The sequence below is a fragment of the Tiliqua scincoides genome, chromosome 2, assembly GCF_035046505.1.
Source record: "Tiliqua scincoides isolate rTilSci1 chromosome 2, rTilSci1.hap2, whole genome shotgun sequence".
Taxonomy (NCBI): domain Eukaryota; kingdom Metazoa; phylum Chordata; class Lepidosauria; order Squamata; family Scincidae; genus Tiliqua; species Tiliqua scincoides.
Genome location: NC_089822.1, coordinates 150,386,914 through 150,409,451, shown reverse-complemented (window position 1 = coordinate 150,409,451; position 22,538 = coordinate 150,386,914). Strand labels below are relative to the sequence as shown.

The window sequence follows — 22,538 nt, the reverse complement described above, 5'->3', positions numbered from 1 at the left end:
GATGGAAAAGGTTTGAAATCACTGTTCTAGACAAACTTGGTAAGAATGCTGATCCTGGTCCCTCCCTTTGGCGGCAGCAGCTGAAGTGAGTCCTGCGTCCTTCCTGCTCAGTTACTTCATCACAGGGCCTTTTACCTTTGTCTTGCACTGGAGACAGCAGTTGTGTACAGACATGGGCAACTTGCTTGCAGTTGGGGCTTCACTCTGTATCTTCCCTTCCCGAAGTTAGCATCTTCTGAAGAGCCAGGTAGCTGCACAATGACATCTTGCATCCCCACCACCACCCTGCTATCATGACTTACTTGTTCTTTATAGCAGTGGGACTAAGTGCCACCTGCCACACTGCGAAACACCGCAAGTGGTACAGATACCACTGGCTGAATTTGATAGGTTCTGCAGTACTGGTTATTAGTATCCTCTGAAGGCAGTGGATTAGGTGAATGAATAACGTACGGCGCATTCCTGTCCTGCTCTGGAACAGGCGAACCAAGAGGCTTGTGCTGTATCCAGCGCAGGATAGGTGCCTTATGGCACGTTTGCAACCCTCCTGGGCTGGCACAAGTGACAGCTCAGAATTGCACTATTATTGAGTGTCAAGCTTAGTTATTTAGGCATATTTACTCAGAGCTTTTATTTTAAAAAAATTGATATTGATTCACACAATAATAAATAGATAACCCCCCCCCATAATATATTATGCAATATGAAACCTCAACAGACCAATCAAATCATGCTGGTGCAGGTCCATGTTGACCTATGAAGGCAGATCAGACCCAGGAAGGGAGTTAGGATTTGGTAGGCACCACCAATGCCAAACCCTCCTCCTTCCTTGCCTGATCTGCCCACTTCACTTCACCATTCTGCCCACCCCTCCTCATTCCATCCTGCCCCAACCCCACCCCACCTTCTCCCACCAGCCTACCTTAGTCAGTGGATCTTCAGCCATCTGCTGGTGTGCAGAAGGCCATTCTGGCTTCCCTGCCAGGGTCCAGGAACACTTGCTGTTGGTGGACTGCTTTACAACTGCAGTCACTACCAGTACAGTGCGTATTCTGCCCTCAGCCAGCCAACATAGGATTGGGCTGTTTGTGTATCTTAAAAGGATACCTGTATTGACCTCCTTTAACTTTCTTGGGGGAAGGTGTTCAAAGGATGGGGACTGTCATGGTGTTAACTTCTAGCCCCCTTCCCTTCCTGATGTTACCTCCTTGTGGATGTGGAGTAAGCCTTCATTCAGATTTCAGAATGTATGAGTGTTCATGTTAAGTTGATAACACTGTTAACAGTTTTTGTGATCCTTTCTGCACTTTTGCAGAAAGTAACTGCCAAGTCATGTTTCAATGAAGAAAGTTGTAAAAATCATCATGAAAATAGGCTGTTCTGATCTGCCATTCCTATTGGTGCATTTTCTGGCTGTCATTACAGTAGTTGAGTGCATAGTAAAAGGCTTGCTTTTTTAGACCTCTGCAATTCAGATATTCCTTTATGTTTGTGTGTTTCCTCTCAAGCAGATACATAATTACAGGTTGAGTCTCTGGACAGGCGGAGTACAGGTTATTCGGGAGGATTTCTTTTCAACTCACATGGATGGCAAAAATCGCATTAAAGCAAATCCGTTTTAAAACAATGTCCGTTTGCTCTGTGATTTAAAAACAACCTTGCTGATTTTTGTGATGTAAGACAGAGTCATTAGGCAGACAATTCATCAACCAGTCTCTCTCCAAGCACTTAGAAGGGCTTCACTCTGAGTCAGCGACCCCTCTCTTCACCCACAGCACAGTGGTGGGAAAGAAAGTGATTAGCTTTCTTTCACATGCTCAGGTGGAAGGGAGGGGTTGCTTACTTTGGAGTGAAGCTGTTCTGAGTGCCTGGAGAGGGAATGATTGATGAATTGTCAGTTGAATGCTCTCTCCCACATTAATGAGGCTATTGTTAAATGACGTTTTTTCCTTTAATTGAAAGGGCCCTTCTCATCGCATTGAGATAAAACTGCAGGTAAAAAAATCTGTGGATAATTAGGTTTTAACTGTATATGTCTTGTTTGGACATTTTTCAGATAAGTGAAACATTTCTCAGGGTGTCTGGCTATGGGGTATTATATTAAGATGTACAATATATCTTAATAGTACCAAAGAGATAAGTGTTGCATATAGACAACAAGCTGACTGCCCCAGGGAGCTTATAACCTTAATTAAGTGTTCGTACTTAAGATAAGATAAAAGTCAAGTGGACTGAAATACCATTCGCCTTGAGAGGTCACTTCCAGCACATACTTTGTGAAGACCAATGAAAGGCACTTAAATAAGCTGGTAAATGTTATTTAAACAAAATGAAGTATAATTTTTCTTGAAAAATTCCCAAACCTTTAATAGTTTAGCTTATGTCAAAAGGAGTTTAATGTTTTGGCTGCCCGGATCCCTGTGGTGGCAAATGGTCAGTGTACTTATCTGTAAAACATGCCTCATTACTGCTTGTGTTCAGGGGGAAAGCAGCTTTGTGATTGCATATGTAGATGATGTCCTCTAAGATTTGTCAGGCAGTAAATCACTGTGTTTGCACTTACATTTATTGCCATTGTTAGAAAGGGAGCCATATGCTGCAAAGAACCTATTGTGTATGCAAAGTAAAGATCATATTCAACAAGATGGTTTTCATGGCAACACTCTTCCAGTTGGTAAAATAAATAAATGGCATGGGTGGATACCAGCTCTCAAGTCGGGAGCTACTCTCAGATGGAACAATTCATGTACTTGAGCTGTTGTGAAACATCTGTGTGTTTGGACCAGGTTTTTGGAGTTTAGCAAAAATATGTTAAAATAGTTTATTTTCTATAGCACCTACATTAAAAAAAAGTCAACACATTATTTTTCCTTTTGACGATTATTATTCCTACTGTTGTTGTCCAGCACCATCAACCTATGCAGTACTTTGTAGTGCTAAATAAGGCAAAAGACAGGTCACTGTCCCAAGGAATTTACCACTTGATGACAGTGGGGAAGACAATAGAGGAAGACTTGAGAGAGGCAGGGTTAACAAAGTATAGGTGTGAGTAAATACAATGATACTTTGTAGGCTTTATTTCAGTTGTGATTGAAGTTTATGGGATTAAACCAAAGACTCAATGTAAAATTGGAGTTTAAACAGGGAGGGTGAGGCGGCACCACTTAGGTTTTCTGGGAAGGAGTTTACAGAAGAAGGGAAGGGTGGATTAATGGTCTAAGGATTGTTAGAGAGTAGAAGACCTTTAGGTGTCAGTGGGTGATGGTTGGAGGAGTGAAGGTCAAACAGGGATCTGGTAGGAGATGAAGAGATGTGTTAGAAGAGGAGGAGTAGAGTGCAAAACCCATGAAGAGTTTTAAGATGAAGGTCAAAGCAAGACAAGAAGCTAGTGCTGGAGGTGTCGTAGAGAATGGGAAAATGGGGAAGGGATTTGAAGAGTATTGCGTGATCTGAATGACAAGAGAAGTGAATGTGTGATGCATTCTGTGCATCCTGTGAGAGGATTGAGGGTGGCAAAGAAAATCCAATTAGTGTCAATTTCAGTTTGGCAGCTAATGCTACATGTACTTTATGCTTCTTGCAGGTGATTAAGGCTGCAGGGGCTAGAGCACTGAACCAGAAATGACTAGAAAGACACTTTGTAGAGAAGAAGTGGTGTGGGGGCTTGATGCTGCAAACACTGATTTGAACAATGCCCCTTGCACTGACTCTGCTAGTTCATTTTGGCCAGTCCAATGTGACTTGTGTGTTTTGGGCACCGTCCCTGCAAAAATCTTTTAACTCAACTGCGTTCAGTGTAGGTGAATGTCAGTGCTGATGCTGTGGGTGGCTATACTGAATTTGAAGTGTTCTCCAACCCTAAATTTGTGGCGTGAGTTGCAGAGGCTGAAGCCTGAAAGTAGGAGATTAAAAAAAACACCACTCTGTTGAAAAGTCCACAGTGGAAGGCAAGACTCCTAGTGTTACCAGAAGTGATTTCTTGAATTAATTTCTGTTACTCTTTAATAATCTTGGGGTGCAATCCTAACCCCTTCTGTCAGTGCTTTCCAGCACTTGCATAGCAGTGCCAATGGGACGTGTGCCACATCCTGCAGTTGGGTGTCACTCACGGAGGCCTCTTCAAAGTAAGGGAATGTTTGGTCCTTTACCTCAAAGCCGCACTGCCCTTATGTCAGTGCTGGAAAGCACTGACAAAAGGGGTTAGGGTTGCACCCTTGGACTGTCTATGCCCTTATACCAAGCAGCACCATTCAAGTCTGGCCTTCCTGCTGAGACCCAAGTCAGACATTCAAGGTCCCTGACCTCTGCCCTGCTAGTGTCCAGATGAAGGGAAAAAACTTGGTTTTTGTTTGTCAGGAGTTCCCACTATTATTTGAATGATTAATATAAACTAGCTACATTTTCAACAAGGAACGTTTGTCTACAGCTGCTGGCACAAGCTGTTCAGTGACCATGACATTTCCATAGTTCTTAGTTCACAACAGTTTGCAATGAACTTGAGCTTCGCAGGGAGAACTGCCAAGAATACTGGATGAAGAAAGTGAAGCGGGGGGAGGGGTGTTTGAAACCTATCTTAAGACTTGAACATATCTGGTCTATTTCACGTCCTTCCCTTACTATTATAGTTTTCTTTGTCTTCTATGTCAAAAGTGTTTCTGTGATTGTTAAAGTAATATCAAATGAAACACAATCAATTCCCTTTTCCTAAGTATTTTGTAAGATTCAACTGAGCTTATGCTTGTCATATACTTGACTAGTCTGTTTTCTTTTGTCTTACTTTTTGAATGACCGTGACTTCGAGCTTCAAAAGCCATTGCAATCAAGTTGTTCTCTTCTCATGGAAACAATTGCTTGCCATTTTAGTGCACTTGTAATGAGAATGCAAATAAAACATTGCTTTTGCATCTCCCTTCTGAAGGTCAAACTACATCAGAATATAGCATACAATCCAGTAGTAGTTGGCAGTCAGGCTTGGGCAATTTGACGATGCCTCTGTGCTTCAGTGACAGGCTTTTTGTTGCGTAAGAAAAGATGGTATTTCATCCTACAAATGCTTCTAAACCAGTGGTTCTCACGCATTTAGCACTGGGACCCACTTTTTAGAATGAGAATCTGTCAGGACCCACTGGAAGTGATGTCATGACCAGAAGTGACATCGTCAAGCAGGAAAATTTTTAACAATCAGAAGCTGCAATCTTACCCAGCAGTAAGTCCCATTGACTATCATTGTTAAAAGATTATACATAGTAGCTTGTTAAAAATACAGGTCTATAACATTTCCCCAGATGCAGTCACATACTATGGTAGCATCCAGTCTAATATATTAAAAATGAAATATTGAAATGAATGGGGACCCACCTGAAATTGGCTCGTGACCCACTCAGTGGGTCCTGACCCACAGTTTGAGAAACACTGTTCTAAACCTTGGAAGGTTCGAGATTTGCTCTTGTATCCCCAGTGATTCTAAGAAAAGCAAAGAACTGTGAAATCCAGATTCAAAATGAGAGAGTATGTTTTGTCCTTTGTCATCTTTTTAGCATCCACTGTTCCTTCAAAACGTGTTTATTGTGTTCTGCTTGTAATGATGAGGCTGCTAACACAGATTGGCTGCAGTGGCATAATGGCATGAAATATTCACAAATGTTCCAACTGTTCTGCAATCAATGTTTGCAGTTCATCTGTAGGAATAGTTGTCCGTTTGGCTTGGGTTAAAAACTTCACACAGATTCTATGGACATTAGTAGGTTTATGAGCAGGATGAAGTCTGGGAAGAAGAGGTTCCAGGGATAGGAAAGCTGAATTTAAGGGAAGGTGGTTAACGTATGCAATGGACTATGAGAGATAAACTTGGGGAAGGATAAATGGAGGCTTTGGATATCTTTGGACAGTGGAAGCAGTAGTCGAAATACTGAATTCAGCTGAATGCTAATGAAAGAACAGACTGATGAAACCAAAGAATATAATACTGGAAAAAGGTGTATGCATGAAAAAGAGGGCCACACTGCTAATGAGATTGGGCTGGGGTTGTATCAGTCCAGGGCCAAACCACCCTGACATCTTGTACCAAAGAGGTCCTGCCTTGCCCCCACCCCATTGTGGCATGCAAAGCACACCATGCTTGCTCACCTCTTACTTCCCTGCACATACACATCTGCCACCACTGTTTCCTGCCCCAGCCAGCCAGGCCACCCCTCATCCTGCTGCTCTTTCCAAATAGCAGGTGAAAGAGCTGATGTGGCTGACTGGGGAAGGATGCAGACAGTGTATGTAGGGTGAAGGCAGATGAAGTGCCATTCCACAAAGAATGGAAGCCCAAGGAATGCATTCTGCTGCACTTTCCTCCAAGTGCCAGCAGGATTCTGGAACCTGCTAGGACTTTATTGGAGGGATGATCCTGCATCCTCTAAAGGTCCTTTGAAGATACATCCATCTTTGCAGTTCAGTTTTTTTTAAGATATGGTCTAATAGTATGATATGCTAAAGACAATTTATGGTTGTATTCCTGTGAAATCACTTAAGGCGCATCTTATGATTGGAACTGGCTTATGTAAATTAGAAGATGGACTTGTAGTGGTGTAGCATTTGTTCTGATTTTTTTTAAGGTTTTCAGTTGTATTCTCTTGGAGTGTTTCCTTTTCTAACATTGTTTTCTTCCAAAATATGTAATGGCTCTGACTTGCAGAAGCCACAATGTTGGCCATATTGATAATAGTTGGTGATGCGGAGAAATACGTGTAAGGGACAGGATTGTTGTTCACAAGCTTTTAAGAGAGTTTTGCAAACAAATGAGATTTTACAGAAATTAAACTCTAAGAGCGTCTGTGTGTGATGTTAAATTGGTCCATTCGGAGGAGGGTTGCTCTGATTACCGTGCCATAATAGCACAAAGCAACCTGTAAAGAGATTTATGTCTGACAGCAAAGTGCTTGGCTGTGCCATTTTAAGCTGCAGGATAGTTTCCTCTCTGCCTCTTTATTGCATTCCAAAAAGATCCATTGTAGTGCATATTATTGTAATGAGGTAAATTTACATTGTTACCTCTCCATTTACACATCTTAACCAAGCTGAATGCACATTTGCAAGGTTTTTATTGCAATGGATCCCTTTCTCAATAGAGAAGCATTTTCTGGAAGGGTGCCTTGGAAGGGTTAGCTCCAAGCCAGGTTGTGAGCATTAATGTGAACATATGGCGTAAATTGTGAATGAGTTTGGCCTCTTCTTCTTCGTCTTCTTCATCTTTTTTGTCTTCTTCTTCAGGTGTAGATTAGTGCCAGAAATAGCATTATTTGAAGGAATGCTGGAAAGACTGGGTAACATCACTAACAGCCCAATCCTATAGTTTTCCCTGCCATAGAATGCAGCTTTGCCGAAACAGGCTGTGCTGCATGCTGTTAGTTTTTTCATATTTTCCTTTACCCCTCCATAAGCCCCTCAACTAGCAATGAGTCATCCTTGGATCTGCACCAGCTCTTTAGGTGAGGAGACAAAAGGTCATGTTGGCTGGCACCAGAGGGGATAGATCTGGCGCAAACTGTCCATGCCAGGTGCTGCCCTCTCCCACCTCCGACATGCCTTCCCCATTCTACCAACTCAACTCTCTGTCAGCAGGCCTTCTTTGCCCTGTCACTGCACGTGGGACTTCTGTATTGTCTTCAGTGGCAGTCCAGAAGTGTGTGGCTATGTGCTCTTCTGGATCATTTTTTCACAGCTGCCAGAAAGCTTGTTCTGCTGTCAGGACACTAGTTCCAGTGCCAGATCAAAATAGGATTGGGTGACAGGAAGGCATTGACAGTGAAAGTGCATACATCACCCATTCACTTTAAGCGAGTCTCTGAAGTGCTATTTTATTCCCAGGTGTCTTGACCATTTGCTTCAGCAGTAACCTTGAATCATACGGGGACTTTTCTTTGGGGAATGTTTCCATTGCAAAGGATGCTATAATAGTAACTGGAGGTTTTAAACTGATAGAAGTTTTTTTGTTGTTATGAAGTAGTGTTTTCAGAAACACCAGCCTCTGTTTCTGGTGTATTGGCAATACAAGTGGTCTGTAGCTAAGTCAGAGGAATTGCAGGCTGTTTCATCACCATTTATGGTTTGCTGGAAAAGGTCTCAATAACTTTCTTGTGCATATAAAACAAGAACGTGTCAAGGTGTGCATTCAGTGCCAGTTTCCTTTCCTATGAAGTTTGTCCCTTTAGATCAGGGATCTCCAAACTTTTTGGCCAGAGGGCCGCATCAAATATCTGGCACGGTGTAGAGGGCCAGAAAAAAAATTTAAATATAAAGTTTATATAAATAAATTAGAGATTGAACTTAGATGAGTGAATAAATGAATGAATGGGCTCATTCATTCATTCTCTCTGGCCCTTAGAACATCCTCCAGATGCAACCGGAGCACAGCTCCAATCATGTTCGGTCAAGTAGGCCAGAGGTTTTGAGGGGGCAAGAGGCTGGCCACGGGCCGCATCTGGCCCCTGGGCTGGGAGTTTGGAGAGTCCTGCTTTAGATATTCAGTATTGTCAAGCCTGAGCTGCTTCTGCATGCATTGTGAAATCTTTTTATTTATTTCAGTCCTACTATGACATGCAGCAAAAAAGTCATCACTGCAAGGAACTTGCTCATTCTAATTACAGTTCTCTCCATCAGAAAATAAGCAGCTATAGACAACTTGCTAGTACTTTGGAATTGCTAACAGACAAGACCTTTGGTGGCAAGGGTTATTTTATAGAATAACACTTAAAATTTCATAATGGCCCATTGGTCCAAAAATATTATTTTAGATTTAGATTTGAAACCTTTATTGGCATAAATAAATATTATTCTACAAAGAATCAAAAACCAATACTGTTCCTTCTTGTATGGAATACATTTAGAGCACAATCCTTTTTTTAAAATTTTTTTTTTTAATTTTTCCAAAAACAAAATAACAAACGCATAATACAATACATACAAGACATAAACACAATATTAGAGGGTGCAAGATATTATACATCACTATAACTGATAAATTATTACATATTTCCTAATCCAGTTCCTCTTCTACGTTAGCTTCTTAATATCATTAATCATTTATCTATCACAGGGGTGTCCAAAGTTTTTGGCAGGAGGGCCACATCAGTTCTCTGACAGTATGTCAGGGGCCAGGGAATAAAATAATTAATTTACATTTAAAATTCAAATAAATTTACGTATGTTTACATAAGTGAATATATTAAAGATGAACTTATATGAATGAATGAAGGTTTTGCAATAGGTCAAGGCCTATACAAGGCCTTGCACAAAGCAAGGCTAACCTTTTCTTTGCTGCCACTACTGCATCACAGACGTGAAAAAGCAAGCAGTGGAGGGAGCCCTCATCCCACAGCTCACGCGAGAGTTCAAAAAGTCACCCCCACTCTGAGAGTAGTTGCATTGGGCCAGTGCGGGCTCCAACAAATCTCCCGAGGGCCAGAGGCTCATTGGAGACTGAGGGTTCCCTGAGGGCCGCATTGAGAGGCCTCGAGGGCTGCAAGTGGCCCCGGGGCCGGGGTTTGGGCACCCCTGATCTATCATATCATATCATATATCATATATATAATACATTCATCTAAATGTCCTATCTTATACTTCTACAACTTTATTTTCAACCAAACATAAAATAATTTTCATTACTCAGTCTATATCGGTTTCACTGTTGATCCAAGCTCTCTAAAAATCTGTCCATTTCCACCACATTCATTATTTTCTCTATTAATTCATTTCATTGGGATCTTTGTGTCTTTCCAATATCTAGCATATAAAATCCTCACAAAAATTAATATCATAATCCAATATCTAACATACTAAATTCTAACAACTTTTAATATCCTAATAATTACATATATCATTTATCTATCTATAACATCCAAAATTAATGTATCCTCATGACTAAATACATAAACATATATGTAAACATCCAAAACAATCACCTAAAATTAATTCTAATTCATTAAAATTATCCGTGGAAGGGGAAAATGGCCGCCTAGTAGGTTATCTCTGCCGGCCGCTCCTGTCGTTTCTACATTCTTTTCCTTCCCTAGATAGGACCTCTGGTTTACTTCTTCTCTGGGAGGTTCCAGTAATTGTCCCTGAACCGAAAGGCACAGGCAGCTCCTGTTTTTGCTTACAATTACGTGTGGATTACAGTGGATGGTTATTCCAAATCTTGAAACGCGGAGACCATGGGGAAAAAGAGGAGACAGAGAAACCATTCAGAACATGATAACTCCCCCGGCAAGTCCTCAAAACAGAGACACCTGGATGAACTCTCCTGGATGCAGCATGTGAGTGAGCCTAATTTTATCTCCTCTAATAAGTTTTCTGTCCTTGATGTCCAAGATACTGCCGTGGAGTCAGAAGGGGGAGACCAACTGCCCCCCTCACCCCAGCTGGGAGATATCTATAACTCACAGTCGCCACATTTCCCCGCTCTACAAGACAAGCTCTCGCTACAGGAGGAGAGTGCTACCAGTAATCAGTTTTTAACTGTTTTAGGAGATTATTCCATAACAATGGGGAATACGATTGTATACATCTGCCGGCAGTTCAACTCTGTTTTATCAAAGCTGGACTTGCTTCATAAGGATATCCAGAGCCCTCCTCTCTCACCCCCCCCATCCTGCACAGCATTTGGACACTCACTTCAGACACCCAAGAAACCCACTCCTGTCTGTAGAAGGGGTGAGCCCAGAACCCCCTGTGAACTCGGACCGTCATTTGCTGAGAAACCAACTGATGTTAGTGATCTGGCCCCTTAACTGGGGGAAATGGACAAATAAACCACGAGCACTCGACTCTCTATCCAGGCTACTCTGTCTCGACGTACACGACATTGAATTAATTGAATTGATTAGGCTCCCTTGGTGGCACCAAATGCCACAATGTTCCCGCATCTTGTTGAAATTCAAGACTCACAGGATTCCTCGCTTGCTTCATGAGAAGAAGTACATTCTCGAAAAATACAATATTTTCCAAAACCGGGTGTTTCGTGAAACACATACTACTCCACTACTCCAGAGAAATCATTTGAAGCCTCCATTATCAGCCTCTTCTACAGTTCCAAGGCCGGCCAATTTTGGCCAGATGCCCAGCCCTCAGTCAGGTGATAAGTGTAATCAGCTTGCTGAAAACGCAGCTGATCCCTGGTCCTCATTACACTTGGATGTTATGTCAACAGTCTCTGATCTAAAAGCGGCCACCGACAGCTTTGCTAGTCTACTACTGAAGTTAAAAGCCTCGCTCCCAGTGCAACAAGGCAAAGCATCCAAGGATTCATACAGCCCACCTAATGTCCAACATTCAAAAGCTGGGAAAGGAATGCCTAAAAGGAAGAGCCCAGCATCTAGCAGCAGCCCCCAGGCTCAATCGCTGGTTCCCAAGCCTCCACCCAAGGTACCAGTAAATTTGCCATCATGGAAGAAGACCTTCAGACCCCAAGAGGACCTGCATGGGTCTCTGAACGGACAGAGTACAACTGAAGCTGCTGTATCCTTGGAGCCAATTGCATCAGTAGTCCAAAATGGCCTTCTTTGCAAAGCATGTGCACCTTTGGATGTCAGCAGTGCACACACAGAAATAGACTGCCCAATGGAGACAATGCCTGCCATTCCTAGTTGCCCTGTGAGGATTACAAACTCATCCACAGAGGTACAGGATGAGTTGCCTGCCTCAGACACAGTGTGTGTCAGGAATCATCTTCTGAGGAATTCTGTGTTCAGCTCAGAGATCTCAGACACTGGTGATATCACTCAGTGTTTGCCCAGTGTTTCTTCACAAGCTACAACGTCTCCTCAGAATACTAGCCCTCACAGCGGTGAGACAAGCTCCCAGTCCTTGGACCTGCTGCTTCAACTGGATATAGATGAGGACACACTAACCAGAGAGGCTCTGGAGGCATACAGAGCTCTCCCTCAACAAAAGCAGTTACAGATGGTCAAGAAAATTGAGATGGTTTGGCAGGAATTAATAAACATCATTCTGACCCAATGTTCTTCTACATCTTTGGAGAGTTCACCTCCACCAGACCCTCAAGCATCATCTCTAGAAGCAGACCCCCTTCGGAAGCTGCCCATTCAGGCTGAGATCCATCAGGAGCCTCCAGGTGGAGGAAATTTGCCTCCCTCCCCTTCTCCAGAAGAAGATGAGATTGTGGAAGGAGCTATAAATGCCTTCAAGAGTCTTCCAAGGATGGAACAAGCAAACATAATAAAATGCCTGGATAAAGTTAGAGCAGAACTTATTAGCCCTAATGAGGAAGCTCTGACTGGCAGAACGCATCCTTTGGTTCTTCCAGAGCAAGTTTTGGGTCATCAATCTGATTCCGAAATGACTTCACCCAGGGAACATGTTACTAATTCAAGAGATTCTGTGTTACTCATGGAGGCAAACTTAGCCTCATCTAACTGTGTGTCTCATGCCCCCCTGGAAATTGAGAACCTGCCCATGAATGAAGCTTGACTGATCAACCCTTCTCCTGACTTGGTCTCTCCCTTTTTGAGAATCCTTTCTTGGAATATTGCAGGATGGAGGAGCAAGAAAAATGACACCGATTTTTTAAGTTATCTTAGAACTTTTGATGTAATTATGTTGCAAGAGACATGGGTCCAGGGCCAATTGCACCTTAATGGATATAAAGCTTTTTTGCTCCCTGCTATTAAACCTAATTCTAGTGGGCGCCCATCAGCAGGTTTAGCCATACTGGTGGCAGAGCATCTTAAATCTTGCCCCCTAGTCACAACTTCAGGGTGTTGTAAGATGCAAGCTTTAATGATATCCTGTGAAGCTATTGACTTATTATGTATTAACGTTTATATCCCCCCTATACTTAACAGTTCTCAGAGATCCCACCTCTGGAGTGACCTTTTGACTGGTATAGATGACCTCAAGAGGAATCATCCTCTAGCTGAGGTTGTTTTGCTGGGCGACCTGAATTCCAGGGTTGGAAACTCTAATCAAATCTATTCTAGAGCATGGATGGTGGATGAAGAAGATTCTTTCCCCTCATTTTGTAAGTTAGATAGATGGTCAAAGGATTCTCACTACAATGCTAATGGCTTGGCCCTTGCAAGATTTTCTGTTATTTCTAATCTGCTCTGGCTTAATGGGCTAAAGGAGTACCCCAATGCTGGTGAATTTACATACATGTCCCCCCGTGGGTCAAGCGTCGTAGACTATGCTCTCGTGTCCATGTCTTTGAAACCACATGTGAAAGAGTTTGACATTGGGGATCTTACTATTAGTGATCACCTTCCTTTAACCCTGGTGCTTGATCTACACTCGGGGAGAACACCAGCACACCCAGGGGTTGAAGTAAACACAGAGAGTAGCGGCAAAATCATAGTGAACAACACCCTTTCCCTAAATTTCCATCAGTTAATTAGGGAATCAACAAGTGTAGATTCATTATCATCCATCTTGAAGGAGCCTGACCCCTTTGCCCAAATCCAGTCATTTGAATGCCTAATTGACCACATCCTTAGGACCCTGGGTTCCAACCCTAAGCGGAGCACTGTACATGGTGTAGCCGATAAAAAGGACTGGTTTGATAAAGAATGTAGAGACCTCAAGGCATTGATCAGAACAACTTATTTGGCCTTCAGAAAGTCTAACGCTCCATGTGAGGCGGTTAAATATTTTTTCTACAAAAAACAATTTAATGCCTTACTGGTAGATAAAAAAGCAGAAGTATACCCATGCTCAATGGATTAAGTTGTTGCAAGCGATACAGCAAAAAAATAACAAACAATTTTGGGCCGTGGTATCAGGCTCTCTTAGCTCCAAAACGGATGACCCAGTTGTAATCTCTTCTTCTGTATGGATTAAACATTTTTCAGAACTATTTTTTGATAAGTGCAAATCCCCAGATACCCAACTCGACTTCAATTCATCTGATCTACCTACTTGGCCCCCTGTGATGCCAATGGAGATCATACAGATAATAGATCAATTGAAATCAGGGAAAGCTGCCGGACTGGATCTAATACCTCCTGAACTTTTAAAATGTGACCCTGAGTGGTGGGCTCACTTGCTTGCACCCCTCTTCACAACGATCGATAGGACTGGCTTAGTTCCCAAAGATTGGGTCTCGGCAACATTCATCCCAGTTTTTAAAAAGGGTGACCCTAATCTCCCTGCGAATTACCGGCCTATCAGCTTGCTCTCTGTAATAGGCAAAATTTATGCGAAATACCTAAATAATAAGCTTTTTACCTGGACCAACTCTAAGGATATCCTAGGTCCTGAGCAATCAGGATTTTGTCGGGGCAAATCAACAATGGATAACTGTTTAATTTTATCTCACCTAGTTTATAAACAGATTAAGAAAGCCAAGGCAAGACTCTATGTGGCTTTCCTTGATCTAAGAGCTGCGTTTGATTCTATTGATAGAGATCTTCTTTGGTCTAAATTAGCCTGCATGGGGATTGATAAAAGACTATTGATGTTAATCAAGATCTTATATTCTAACACATCATGTAAAGTTAGATATACCAGGAGTGGTAGCCTCACACACCCCATTGCTATAAACAAAGGGGTTAAGCAGGGATGCATTTTGGCTCCCATGCTATTTAACCTGTTCCTGAATTATTTAGCCCCAGCCTTGAAGACAGTGGATAGTCACTGCCCGATACTTGGGTCCCATCCAGTGCCGCTATTACTGTATGCGGATGATGCGGCTCTTATTTCTCGAACAAGAATTGGCTTAAAACGTCTACTTAATCAATCTATAGAGTATTTTACATCCAACAAGTTACAGATTAACTACTCTAAATCTAAAATCATGGTGTTTGCCAACAATTGGAAACCATTTAAATGGTCATTTATGGGCAACAAAATGGAACAGGTAAAGACATTCAGATATTTAGGCATTAATTTCCACTATAAGCATTCGTGGGTTTCTTACCGTAAAGCAGTCCTAAATGCATCAAAAATCTCATCCCTTGCAATTTCCCGGTTTTTTTTAAGCCAAGGTAACAGATATGTCCCGGCTGCTTTAGAGGTATTCAAGGCTAAGGTACTTTCGCAAGTTCTTTATGGCTGCCCAATCTGGCATAAGGCCTTGAATCATTCAACTGAGAGCATACAGGCATCCTTCCTGCGGAGGATCTTGGGTTTTCCCAGATGTGTCCCATACTCTGCTATGTGTCTTGAAGTGGGTTTTATTAGACTTAAAACATTGGCTTGGTTGAGATCAGTAAAATTTTGGCTTGCAGTCCTCTTCAGTGCTGCCCCATATGGGCTAATGTACCAGCTTCTGGCTGATCCAGTACTGCCTGTGGAGGTTGCGGATTTACTCACCAAGCTTAAATCGATAGGACTAGACACAGCAAGCCTGGGTATGATTGGTTTAAGCGAAGCCTACAGGACTATCAAGGAAAGATTGCTCGATATTGAGCGTCAAGAGCTACTCTGTGCAGCTAACACCATTTGCTCCCCTCTCCATCTGCACATCCCAGTCAGCTTTGGGAAGCCAGCTTCTTTCCTTTATCATCTGCAGTGCCCACAGGCTCGCAGAGCATTCTCCCTTGCGAGATGCAATGCCTTTCCATCAGCTCTGCTAGCGGGCAGGTTTAGTGGCATTCCCTACTCAGAAAGAGGATGTACCTGTGACAGGAATTGTGTGGAGACATTACATCATATATTTTTTTACTGCCCACTCCATGATACCCTTCGTAAGATCTATCTGGCTCCACTGCTGAACAAAATGCAGGGCTGGGAGGATTCATTTAAATTACAAACTCTTCTTTCCATAGAGGAAACTGACTCTCTTGACAAGGTTGCCAACTTTGTTTCTGGGATTCTGGCAGGACGGAATTCTGGGTCTTCCGCTATATTATGGTGTATGGGGGGAGGGGGTATTGGATGATTATGAGTGCTTTATTTTATTGTGTGTTCTGAATGTTTAATGTTTGGTTGTTGTTTCGTATTTCCATTATCTATGCCAATAAAGGTCTTATGTATGTATGTAAAATTATCCTCTAAAATTCTAACATCTATTAATATCAAACTAACTAAAATTTTTATACATATTACATATCACCTATAAAGCTTATATAAATTTTCATTGACATCTAATAAGCTTTAATTTCTAACATACAAAATCAACACATTACTGACTTTCTTTTTATCTATTCCCTTGTCTCCAACCTAAATATCCACAGGTCTGCCAAATCTCTTCTCTTCTGTAGACTTTAACTTTCCATCTTTTTTTTTCTAATAAAGTTCACATGAGTTCCTCTTAACAGATCACGGTTTAATGTACTCGCTCTTCTTGCTAAATCAACGATGAGTCATCTCCTTGTATATGTATAGTCTATTAAGCACTTATTTTATAGGACCACATGACACACAGTCTCTCTAATCTCGAGCAAACTGATTGCAGAATCCTTTATCAACCACTAAACTTACCTTGAGTTACTGTCAGTTTGGTTTCACTGGAGAGAGGGCCACTGTGTAAACATTTCAGTGTTTGCAGAGATTTGAATTGATTTCTTGCCCTAAATGCTCAAGCTTGTGAATCTATGCTAGTGCAGTTTCTGCCAAGCCTCCAGGGATATGAACAGTGTGGGCTAGAGATTGCTACTTGGGAAGCTGCCATGGTAGGAATTGATTAGTGTCACTTTTCTCTTTCCCTTAAAGAACATGAAATAAGCAAGTGTAGACCCATGGAAATTTAGGGTGAGTGGGATAGGGAGAGCCAGGGCCTCAGAAAGGAATTTTATCAGGGGGTACAGAATTTCTTTTGGGCCCCTTCCCGAAGAGGGAGGGGTGAAACAGAATGGAGGGGTGGCAATGGGGGCAGAACAGGCAGGGGGAAAGTGGCACCAGCTGGAATAGTCTTTGTAGTCCAGGTCCACAAACCAAAGAGCTACTGTAGCAGGTCGGTTTCCTCCCAGATGTGACACTGTTCAGGAATGTATGCAATCCTGGGGCCTGGTGTATATGGCAATAGTTGTGGCCATGTGCCCACAGTATTGGTATAGGTAGTGCATAGGTAGTGAGATTGGAGAATGTAAGATGCCGGGAAATTTCTAGGCCCCCTCCTTTGGCTCCTGGGACCCCTTCCAGACCCTGGGCCCGGATACAAATTACCCCCTTTACCCCCCTCTCCTAGGCCCTGGGGAGAGCCGTATTTGTGGTTCACTGGGAAGAGGCTTCCAGGGTAGTCTTTGCTTTGACTGCATTCCCTCCCCTTTGTGTCCAGCTGTTGGGGTATCTATGTGTTGCATGTACATGGATACCTATCAACATTATTGCCAATAATGAAGACCACAAAGGTCCATAAACTGATAAATGTGAAATATGCTCTTCTCCTATTCACCACTGGCTTTTGGACTGTTAATGTAGGGAGCTATTTGTTTTATTTTGGAACTGATCCCCACCTTTCCGAATGAGAACTCAAAGCAGTCTGTGCTCATTCCATCAATTCAGTACTATAACAATAATTAAAACTACTTCACCAGAAACAGAAGCAAATAAGGAGCAACAATAACCCATAAGTAATTTGTAGCATCAATCAGTAGTCAGACACTGCCAAATGTCTGACCAAAATGGGTGTGTCTTCCCTGTCATCCTGAAACATCCTGTCCAAGAACATATTGTTTGCTGTTCTGTGTTTCAGCACGAGTAGTACAACTTTAGTATCTCCGGGTGTTTTGTCAAGAAGGAGCATCTTGTAATGGCCTCTGAATGCAATATGGTAATCTTCTGAGGGAGTAGTTTTTCATTTGAAGTTAAAAAAAATATTTCTGCCTAATGATTCTAATACTGTATTCTTAATTACTACAGTTTCTCCTTCACAAGAAAGTCTCTGAGGGTTATATGTGTTTTAAAAACTTTAAACATTAGCGAAGGACTTAATGTTCCAGCTTCATTAGTACTTTCTAAGAGTGGTGATACTATCAACTGGAAATCCCTTGGTGATCCCACCTGTGGGGAAATTAAGAAATTCAATGTATTTTAAATGCAAGTGTGTCCAGGCTGGGGTCAGGGAGGGCCTCCGTAGCTACACCACTCACAGTGGCAGCAAGAAGGAGCAAGCCCAGATGTCAAAGAAGGCACCAGCAGGCACTATGGCTGTGCACACTGCTGCAGGTCTCACTTCTGGGTCTCATGAGACCTCCAACCAGGCCAGGCACAGTCAGAGCAGCACAGCAACAACGAGGCAGCACAAAATGGCCCCTGACTTGGGGGAGTAGCCCAGGCAGCAGCCAGCCACAGTCTTGACCCCTCATCCAGATGAAGAAGGAATACCTCTAAGCCAGTCAACTTTGAGGGAAACTCTTGGGGGAAGGGCATGTGTGTGGCAGGAAAGTTGTGAGGACAGCTATCACGCCTCAGCTAGCTGCACTTGCTGCCTGCTCCTTGTTTGTTCCTGGCTCCTGCACTAGACGGGCCCTGGTGAGACTATTCCAACCTCAAAAGCCTCAGGTCTTAAATCTATTTCTTCGTTCCATTATTTTGGTAAAGCTTATAGAATATTACAGTATTTTTTGAAATCACTTTTTACCTTCTTATAAAGCAAATACCACATTGCATTTACTTAAGTTTTCCATTGATTCCTCCATTGCCTGTTTTTAAAAAGATGCTATTTTATTTGTCAGTTCTTCCAATGATTTGGCGTACAGTTCAGCCTTACTGAATAATTAGTAAAGTAAAAAAAGATTGTAACAGTATTCCCTTGTTTGCTTATTAGCATTTATTTTGTATTATACAAGAGTCTTTTTTGTTGTCTAGCATTTTTATTTTCTTGAAAGAGTTCAAAATTTGGACTTTGAAGGCAAGAAGGCCACAGGAGATAAGAACCATAACTGGAAAAAGTTACCATAGGAAAGAAATGTTTCATAAATCAATGTCAAAGAAATATGCATTGTTATTCTGTAATATAGAAGTAAAGTGTAGCCTTCTAGCAGAGCAATTTTATGGTCATTGATATGAATTTAGCATGATTCTGTTTAACAATAAGATTTCATTATTTCTTGTAGAATTCCTGGAAGGCTAAATGACAGGAGAACGCCTCTGGGAGAATTAAATTGGATCTTTACAGCCATCACAGATACAATTGCATGGAATGTCCTACCCAGAGGTAAGGCAATAGCAGATAAGCCTCAGAATTACTGGCAATATATTTAGCTGATGATAATAGAAGAGGGCAGGAATTTGAAGCTAGGAGCTAATGAGGGAAAGTAGGAAGCATTGAAAACATAGAAATTAAAAAATGAGAACTTTGAGTAGAGAACACCTACTGTATTACTTCCCAGACCTAATTCCCTTGTGATATTAAATGCCTCTGGCCTTCATTGTATGTTAGTCTCCATTTTTCCTTGCCCATCCCATTCTGACATTCGCAGCCTCTCAGTTGGAGATGATTGTATTAGATAACATTGTAGTACCTTATAGCTATGGAAATTATGCAAAAACAAAATGAATGTTGATGCCAAGGTGTAAAATCTGAATTGGAAACACAGCTAGCTTCCATTAGTGTGTTTAAAATGTAAACATAAAATGACAAACATAATTTTTCGTGCCAGGGCACACTCAGATATTCAGGCTTCCTACTTACAGCAGAATCTTATGGGCTTTTGGTACCTTAAGAGGCGGGGGAAGGCAGAGATGCAGTCCCCAGGATTGCACTGCTGCTGGGGATGGGAGCTTTGTTTTTCATTTACCTGCAGCCTGCGCCAGAGTCCTGAGGGTGGGGCCAGGGGAGCCTGTGGAGCCATCCGCAGGGCTCCCCACACCTCCAAATATTAAAAAAAAAAGTGTGCCATTTTTTTTTTTTGCTATTTTTAGATGTTTGGAGGCACAGAGAGCCCTGCAGGATAGCTCTGCAGGTTCCCTGGATCTCCTAGCACTGGCTGCAGGTAAATGGAAAAAACCTTCCACTTCCCCCGCCTCTTAAGGGACCAGAGGCAAGTCTTCTCAGGCTGGGGTGTCAGAATGTTCCAGTGTGAGAACCTCAGTTTTAATCCTATCCTACCCCCACTGGTGTAGCTGAGCCAAAACTGCTGTAGTGCACTGTACCCATTGGGGAGGTGAGGAAACAGAAGCCTTCAGCAGGGATTTAAACCCCTTTCCCTTCCTTAAACTTACAACCCCACAATGGGTCTGGAAAAAAAGCCCTCCCATCTCCGGCAGCAGCATGATCCTGAGGATCAAGTTGCCGCCTTAGTGCCCCCCCCATACACACTTTCCTGTGGATCAGGTTCTTAATTCTGTTTAAAAACATAAAAAAATTCTTGCTCTTCATGGACGCAATTTATCTTTGGGTTTTTTTGTAGATCTTTTCCAAAAGCTCTTCAGACAGGATCTTCTAGTGGCAAGCCTCTTTCGTAATTTTTTACTGGCAGAAAGGATAATGCGGTCTTACAACTGTACACCAGTCAGTAGTCCACGTCTACCTCCAACTTACATGCATGCCATGTGGTAAGTCGCTGTCAGAAATTAACAGTTGTCCAGAAGTTGTCCAGTTGTCCAGAATTATTCAGAAGCTTCTTTGCTGGGACAATCTGAATCTCTTCACTGCTTTTTGAGATTCACGTATAGACCGGGGATGAAAAAAACATAACAACTTAATGGCCACATTTAGATAATCTTGTATCTTAGTTCTAAATACTCGTACATTATTACAATTAGGCTGTACAGGTCCAGCCTTGTTATACACAGATTTTTATTCGTGTTATACACGAATTGCCCCTGCAAATGAGAAGGAATGTGCTGATCCCTGGAGAAGGGAAAAATGCACCCGTTTAAAAAACTGCTTTTTACTGTTGCAGAGAGACAGTCATACAAGTGATTACAGGTATAATCTAAGTATCCACAGATTTTTCTATCGCAAAGCTGGTGTGAAGAACCCTTTAAATTAAAGGAAAACAGTTGTTTAATAATGCCAGAGAGGGCATCCATCAATCATTCTCTCTGCAGGCGTCACTCCACATGAAAGAAGGTTAAATGGCAGTGATTATCACCTTCTCTATTCTTTCCCCCTTGCTGGGGCTCCTGGTGAAGGGAGGGATTGCTGCCTCCTAGTGAAGTCTAAGCTCCTGGAGAGAGACAGATTGTCTCTGTGTGCATTACAAAGGTCAACAAGGCTGTTTTTAAATCACTTTAAGGTGCAAAGAAACTTTGTTTTTCAAATTGATTTGCTATAGTGCATTTTTTGCCATCCATGTGAGTTCTTGGAATGGAACCCTCGCGAATAATGAGACTCAACCTGTATTTTTTAAATACAGAAACCTCATTTTATCCATACCAAGACGCTGTTTTGCTGGTAGCTTTTCTGTATCAACCATGGTGGTGTTTTGTTCTGGATGTCTGATTTGAGGCATTCTCATTTATTACTCAGTTAAATGTCCCTTCTCTCTTCCTTCTCCCCTCCCAGACTAAGTGAGTGGCTTTAGCCAATTCTACCATGTCTGAAAGTGCTTGTCTCTGGGTTGTTATTCTGTATTTTCAAAGGCAGTTTCCCATAAGAGCTTATTTTGAGAAAAGGCTCACCAAAGCTTGAGCCTGGAATTTGTTTGCAGTTCAGTCACTGTGAAATAACAATGAAATGTAGTCCTGTTCATGTGCAAAGGGCATTTTTCTCACCAAATTTAGCTCCCACTCATCTGGTGTTATGGCTGAGGGCATTCAGAACAGAAGGCATGAACAAAAGGCAGTCCTGAGCATTGCCATCTTTTCTTTTAGAACTCATACTCTGGTAGTAGCTGCACATTAATAAAGGAGCAAGTGCACTTTATGAATAATTTCTATTTTGTCTTTCTAAAATGTAATTATTGTGACTTACAAAGGTTAAAACAGTAAAACCAGCAATTATAGTCAATGACAGAAACCAGCATTAGTTTAAAAAAAAAAACCCACAGAAAGCAATATATCTCATGAAGACAATATTCTGAACAAGCCCATTTAAAATAAAATTGTTTGTTGCCTACTAAACATTATTAGCATAGAAGCCTGGTATCCCTCTTTTGGACCTGTTTTTGAAACGCAGGTTATCATATAACTGAAAAAATTCTATATATAGTGCCCATCTGCTGTACCTTAGATGGTGGGAGAGACCTTGAAAAGGGTCTCAGAAGAGGAGCAGGGTTCATAGGCACTTTCGTATGAAGACAGACTATTTTCACCATCTAGTCCCTGACCAATTACAACATTAAGGGTCAAAGCCAACACCCTGAACTGAGCCTGGAAACTGATTAGTAATCAGTGTAACTGGAAAAGGATAGATGTAATATGATCCACTCTGCCAACTCTAGTCAGAACCCTGCCAGCCATATTCTGAACCAATTTAAATGTCCAGTCATTACCAGTTACTTCTGGGGTTTGGAGGCCAGATGCAACGCGAGAAACACCAGTAAGAGGCTCAGGTGTGTGGGAGGACTTTTTTGAGCATGGAAGACCATGCTTTGGAGCCTCCTACCTCTGTTTGTGGTGTCACATTCCTGGTCTCACTGTTGTATGGCAGGGGTCCTGCGAGTACCACCAGACACCAACTGAAGTACCACTAGTTGAGAAACACTGAA

At 42.1% G+C, this 22,538-nt stretch overlaps 1 protein-coding gene across 5 annotated transcripts in view; it reads left to right on the top strand.

Annotated features, from left to right (window-relative positions):
- The window catches only part of RPTOR (regulatory associated protein of MTOR complex 1), a 434,461-nt gene that overhangs the window by 239,143 nt on the left and 172,780 nt on the right, over window positions 1-22,538 (top strand). For all 5 annotated transcript variants that reach the window (XM_066615740.1, XM_066615739.1, XM_066615738.1 and 2 more), the window contains exons 8-9: window positions 18,999-19,099; window positions 20,295-20,439. In XM_066615740.1, the coding sequence (XP_066471837.1) occupies window positions 18,999-19,099; window positions 20,295-20,439 (246 nt within the window). The remainder of the gene's footprint in view (window positions 1-18,998; window positions 19,100-20,294; window positions 20,440-22,538) is intronic.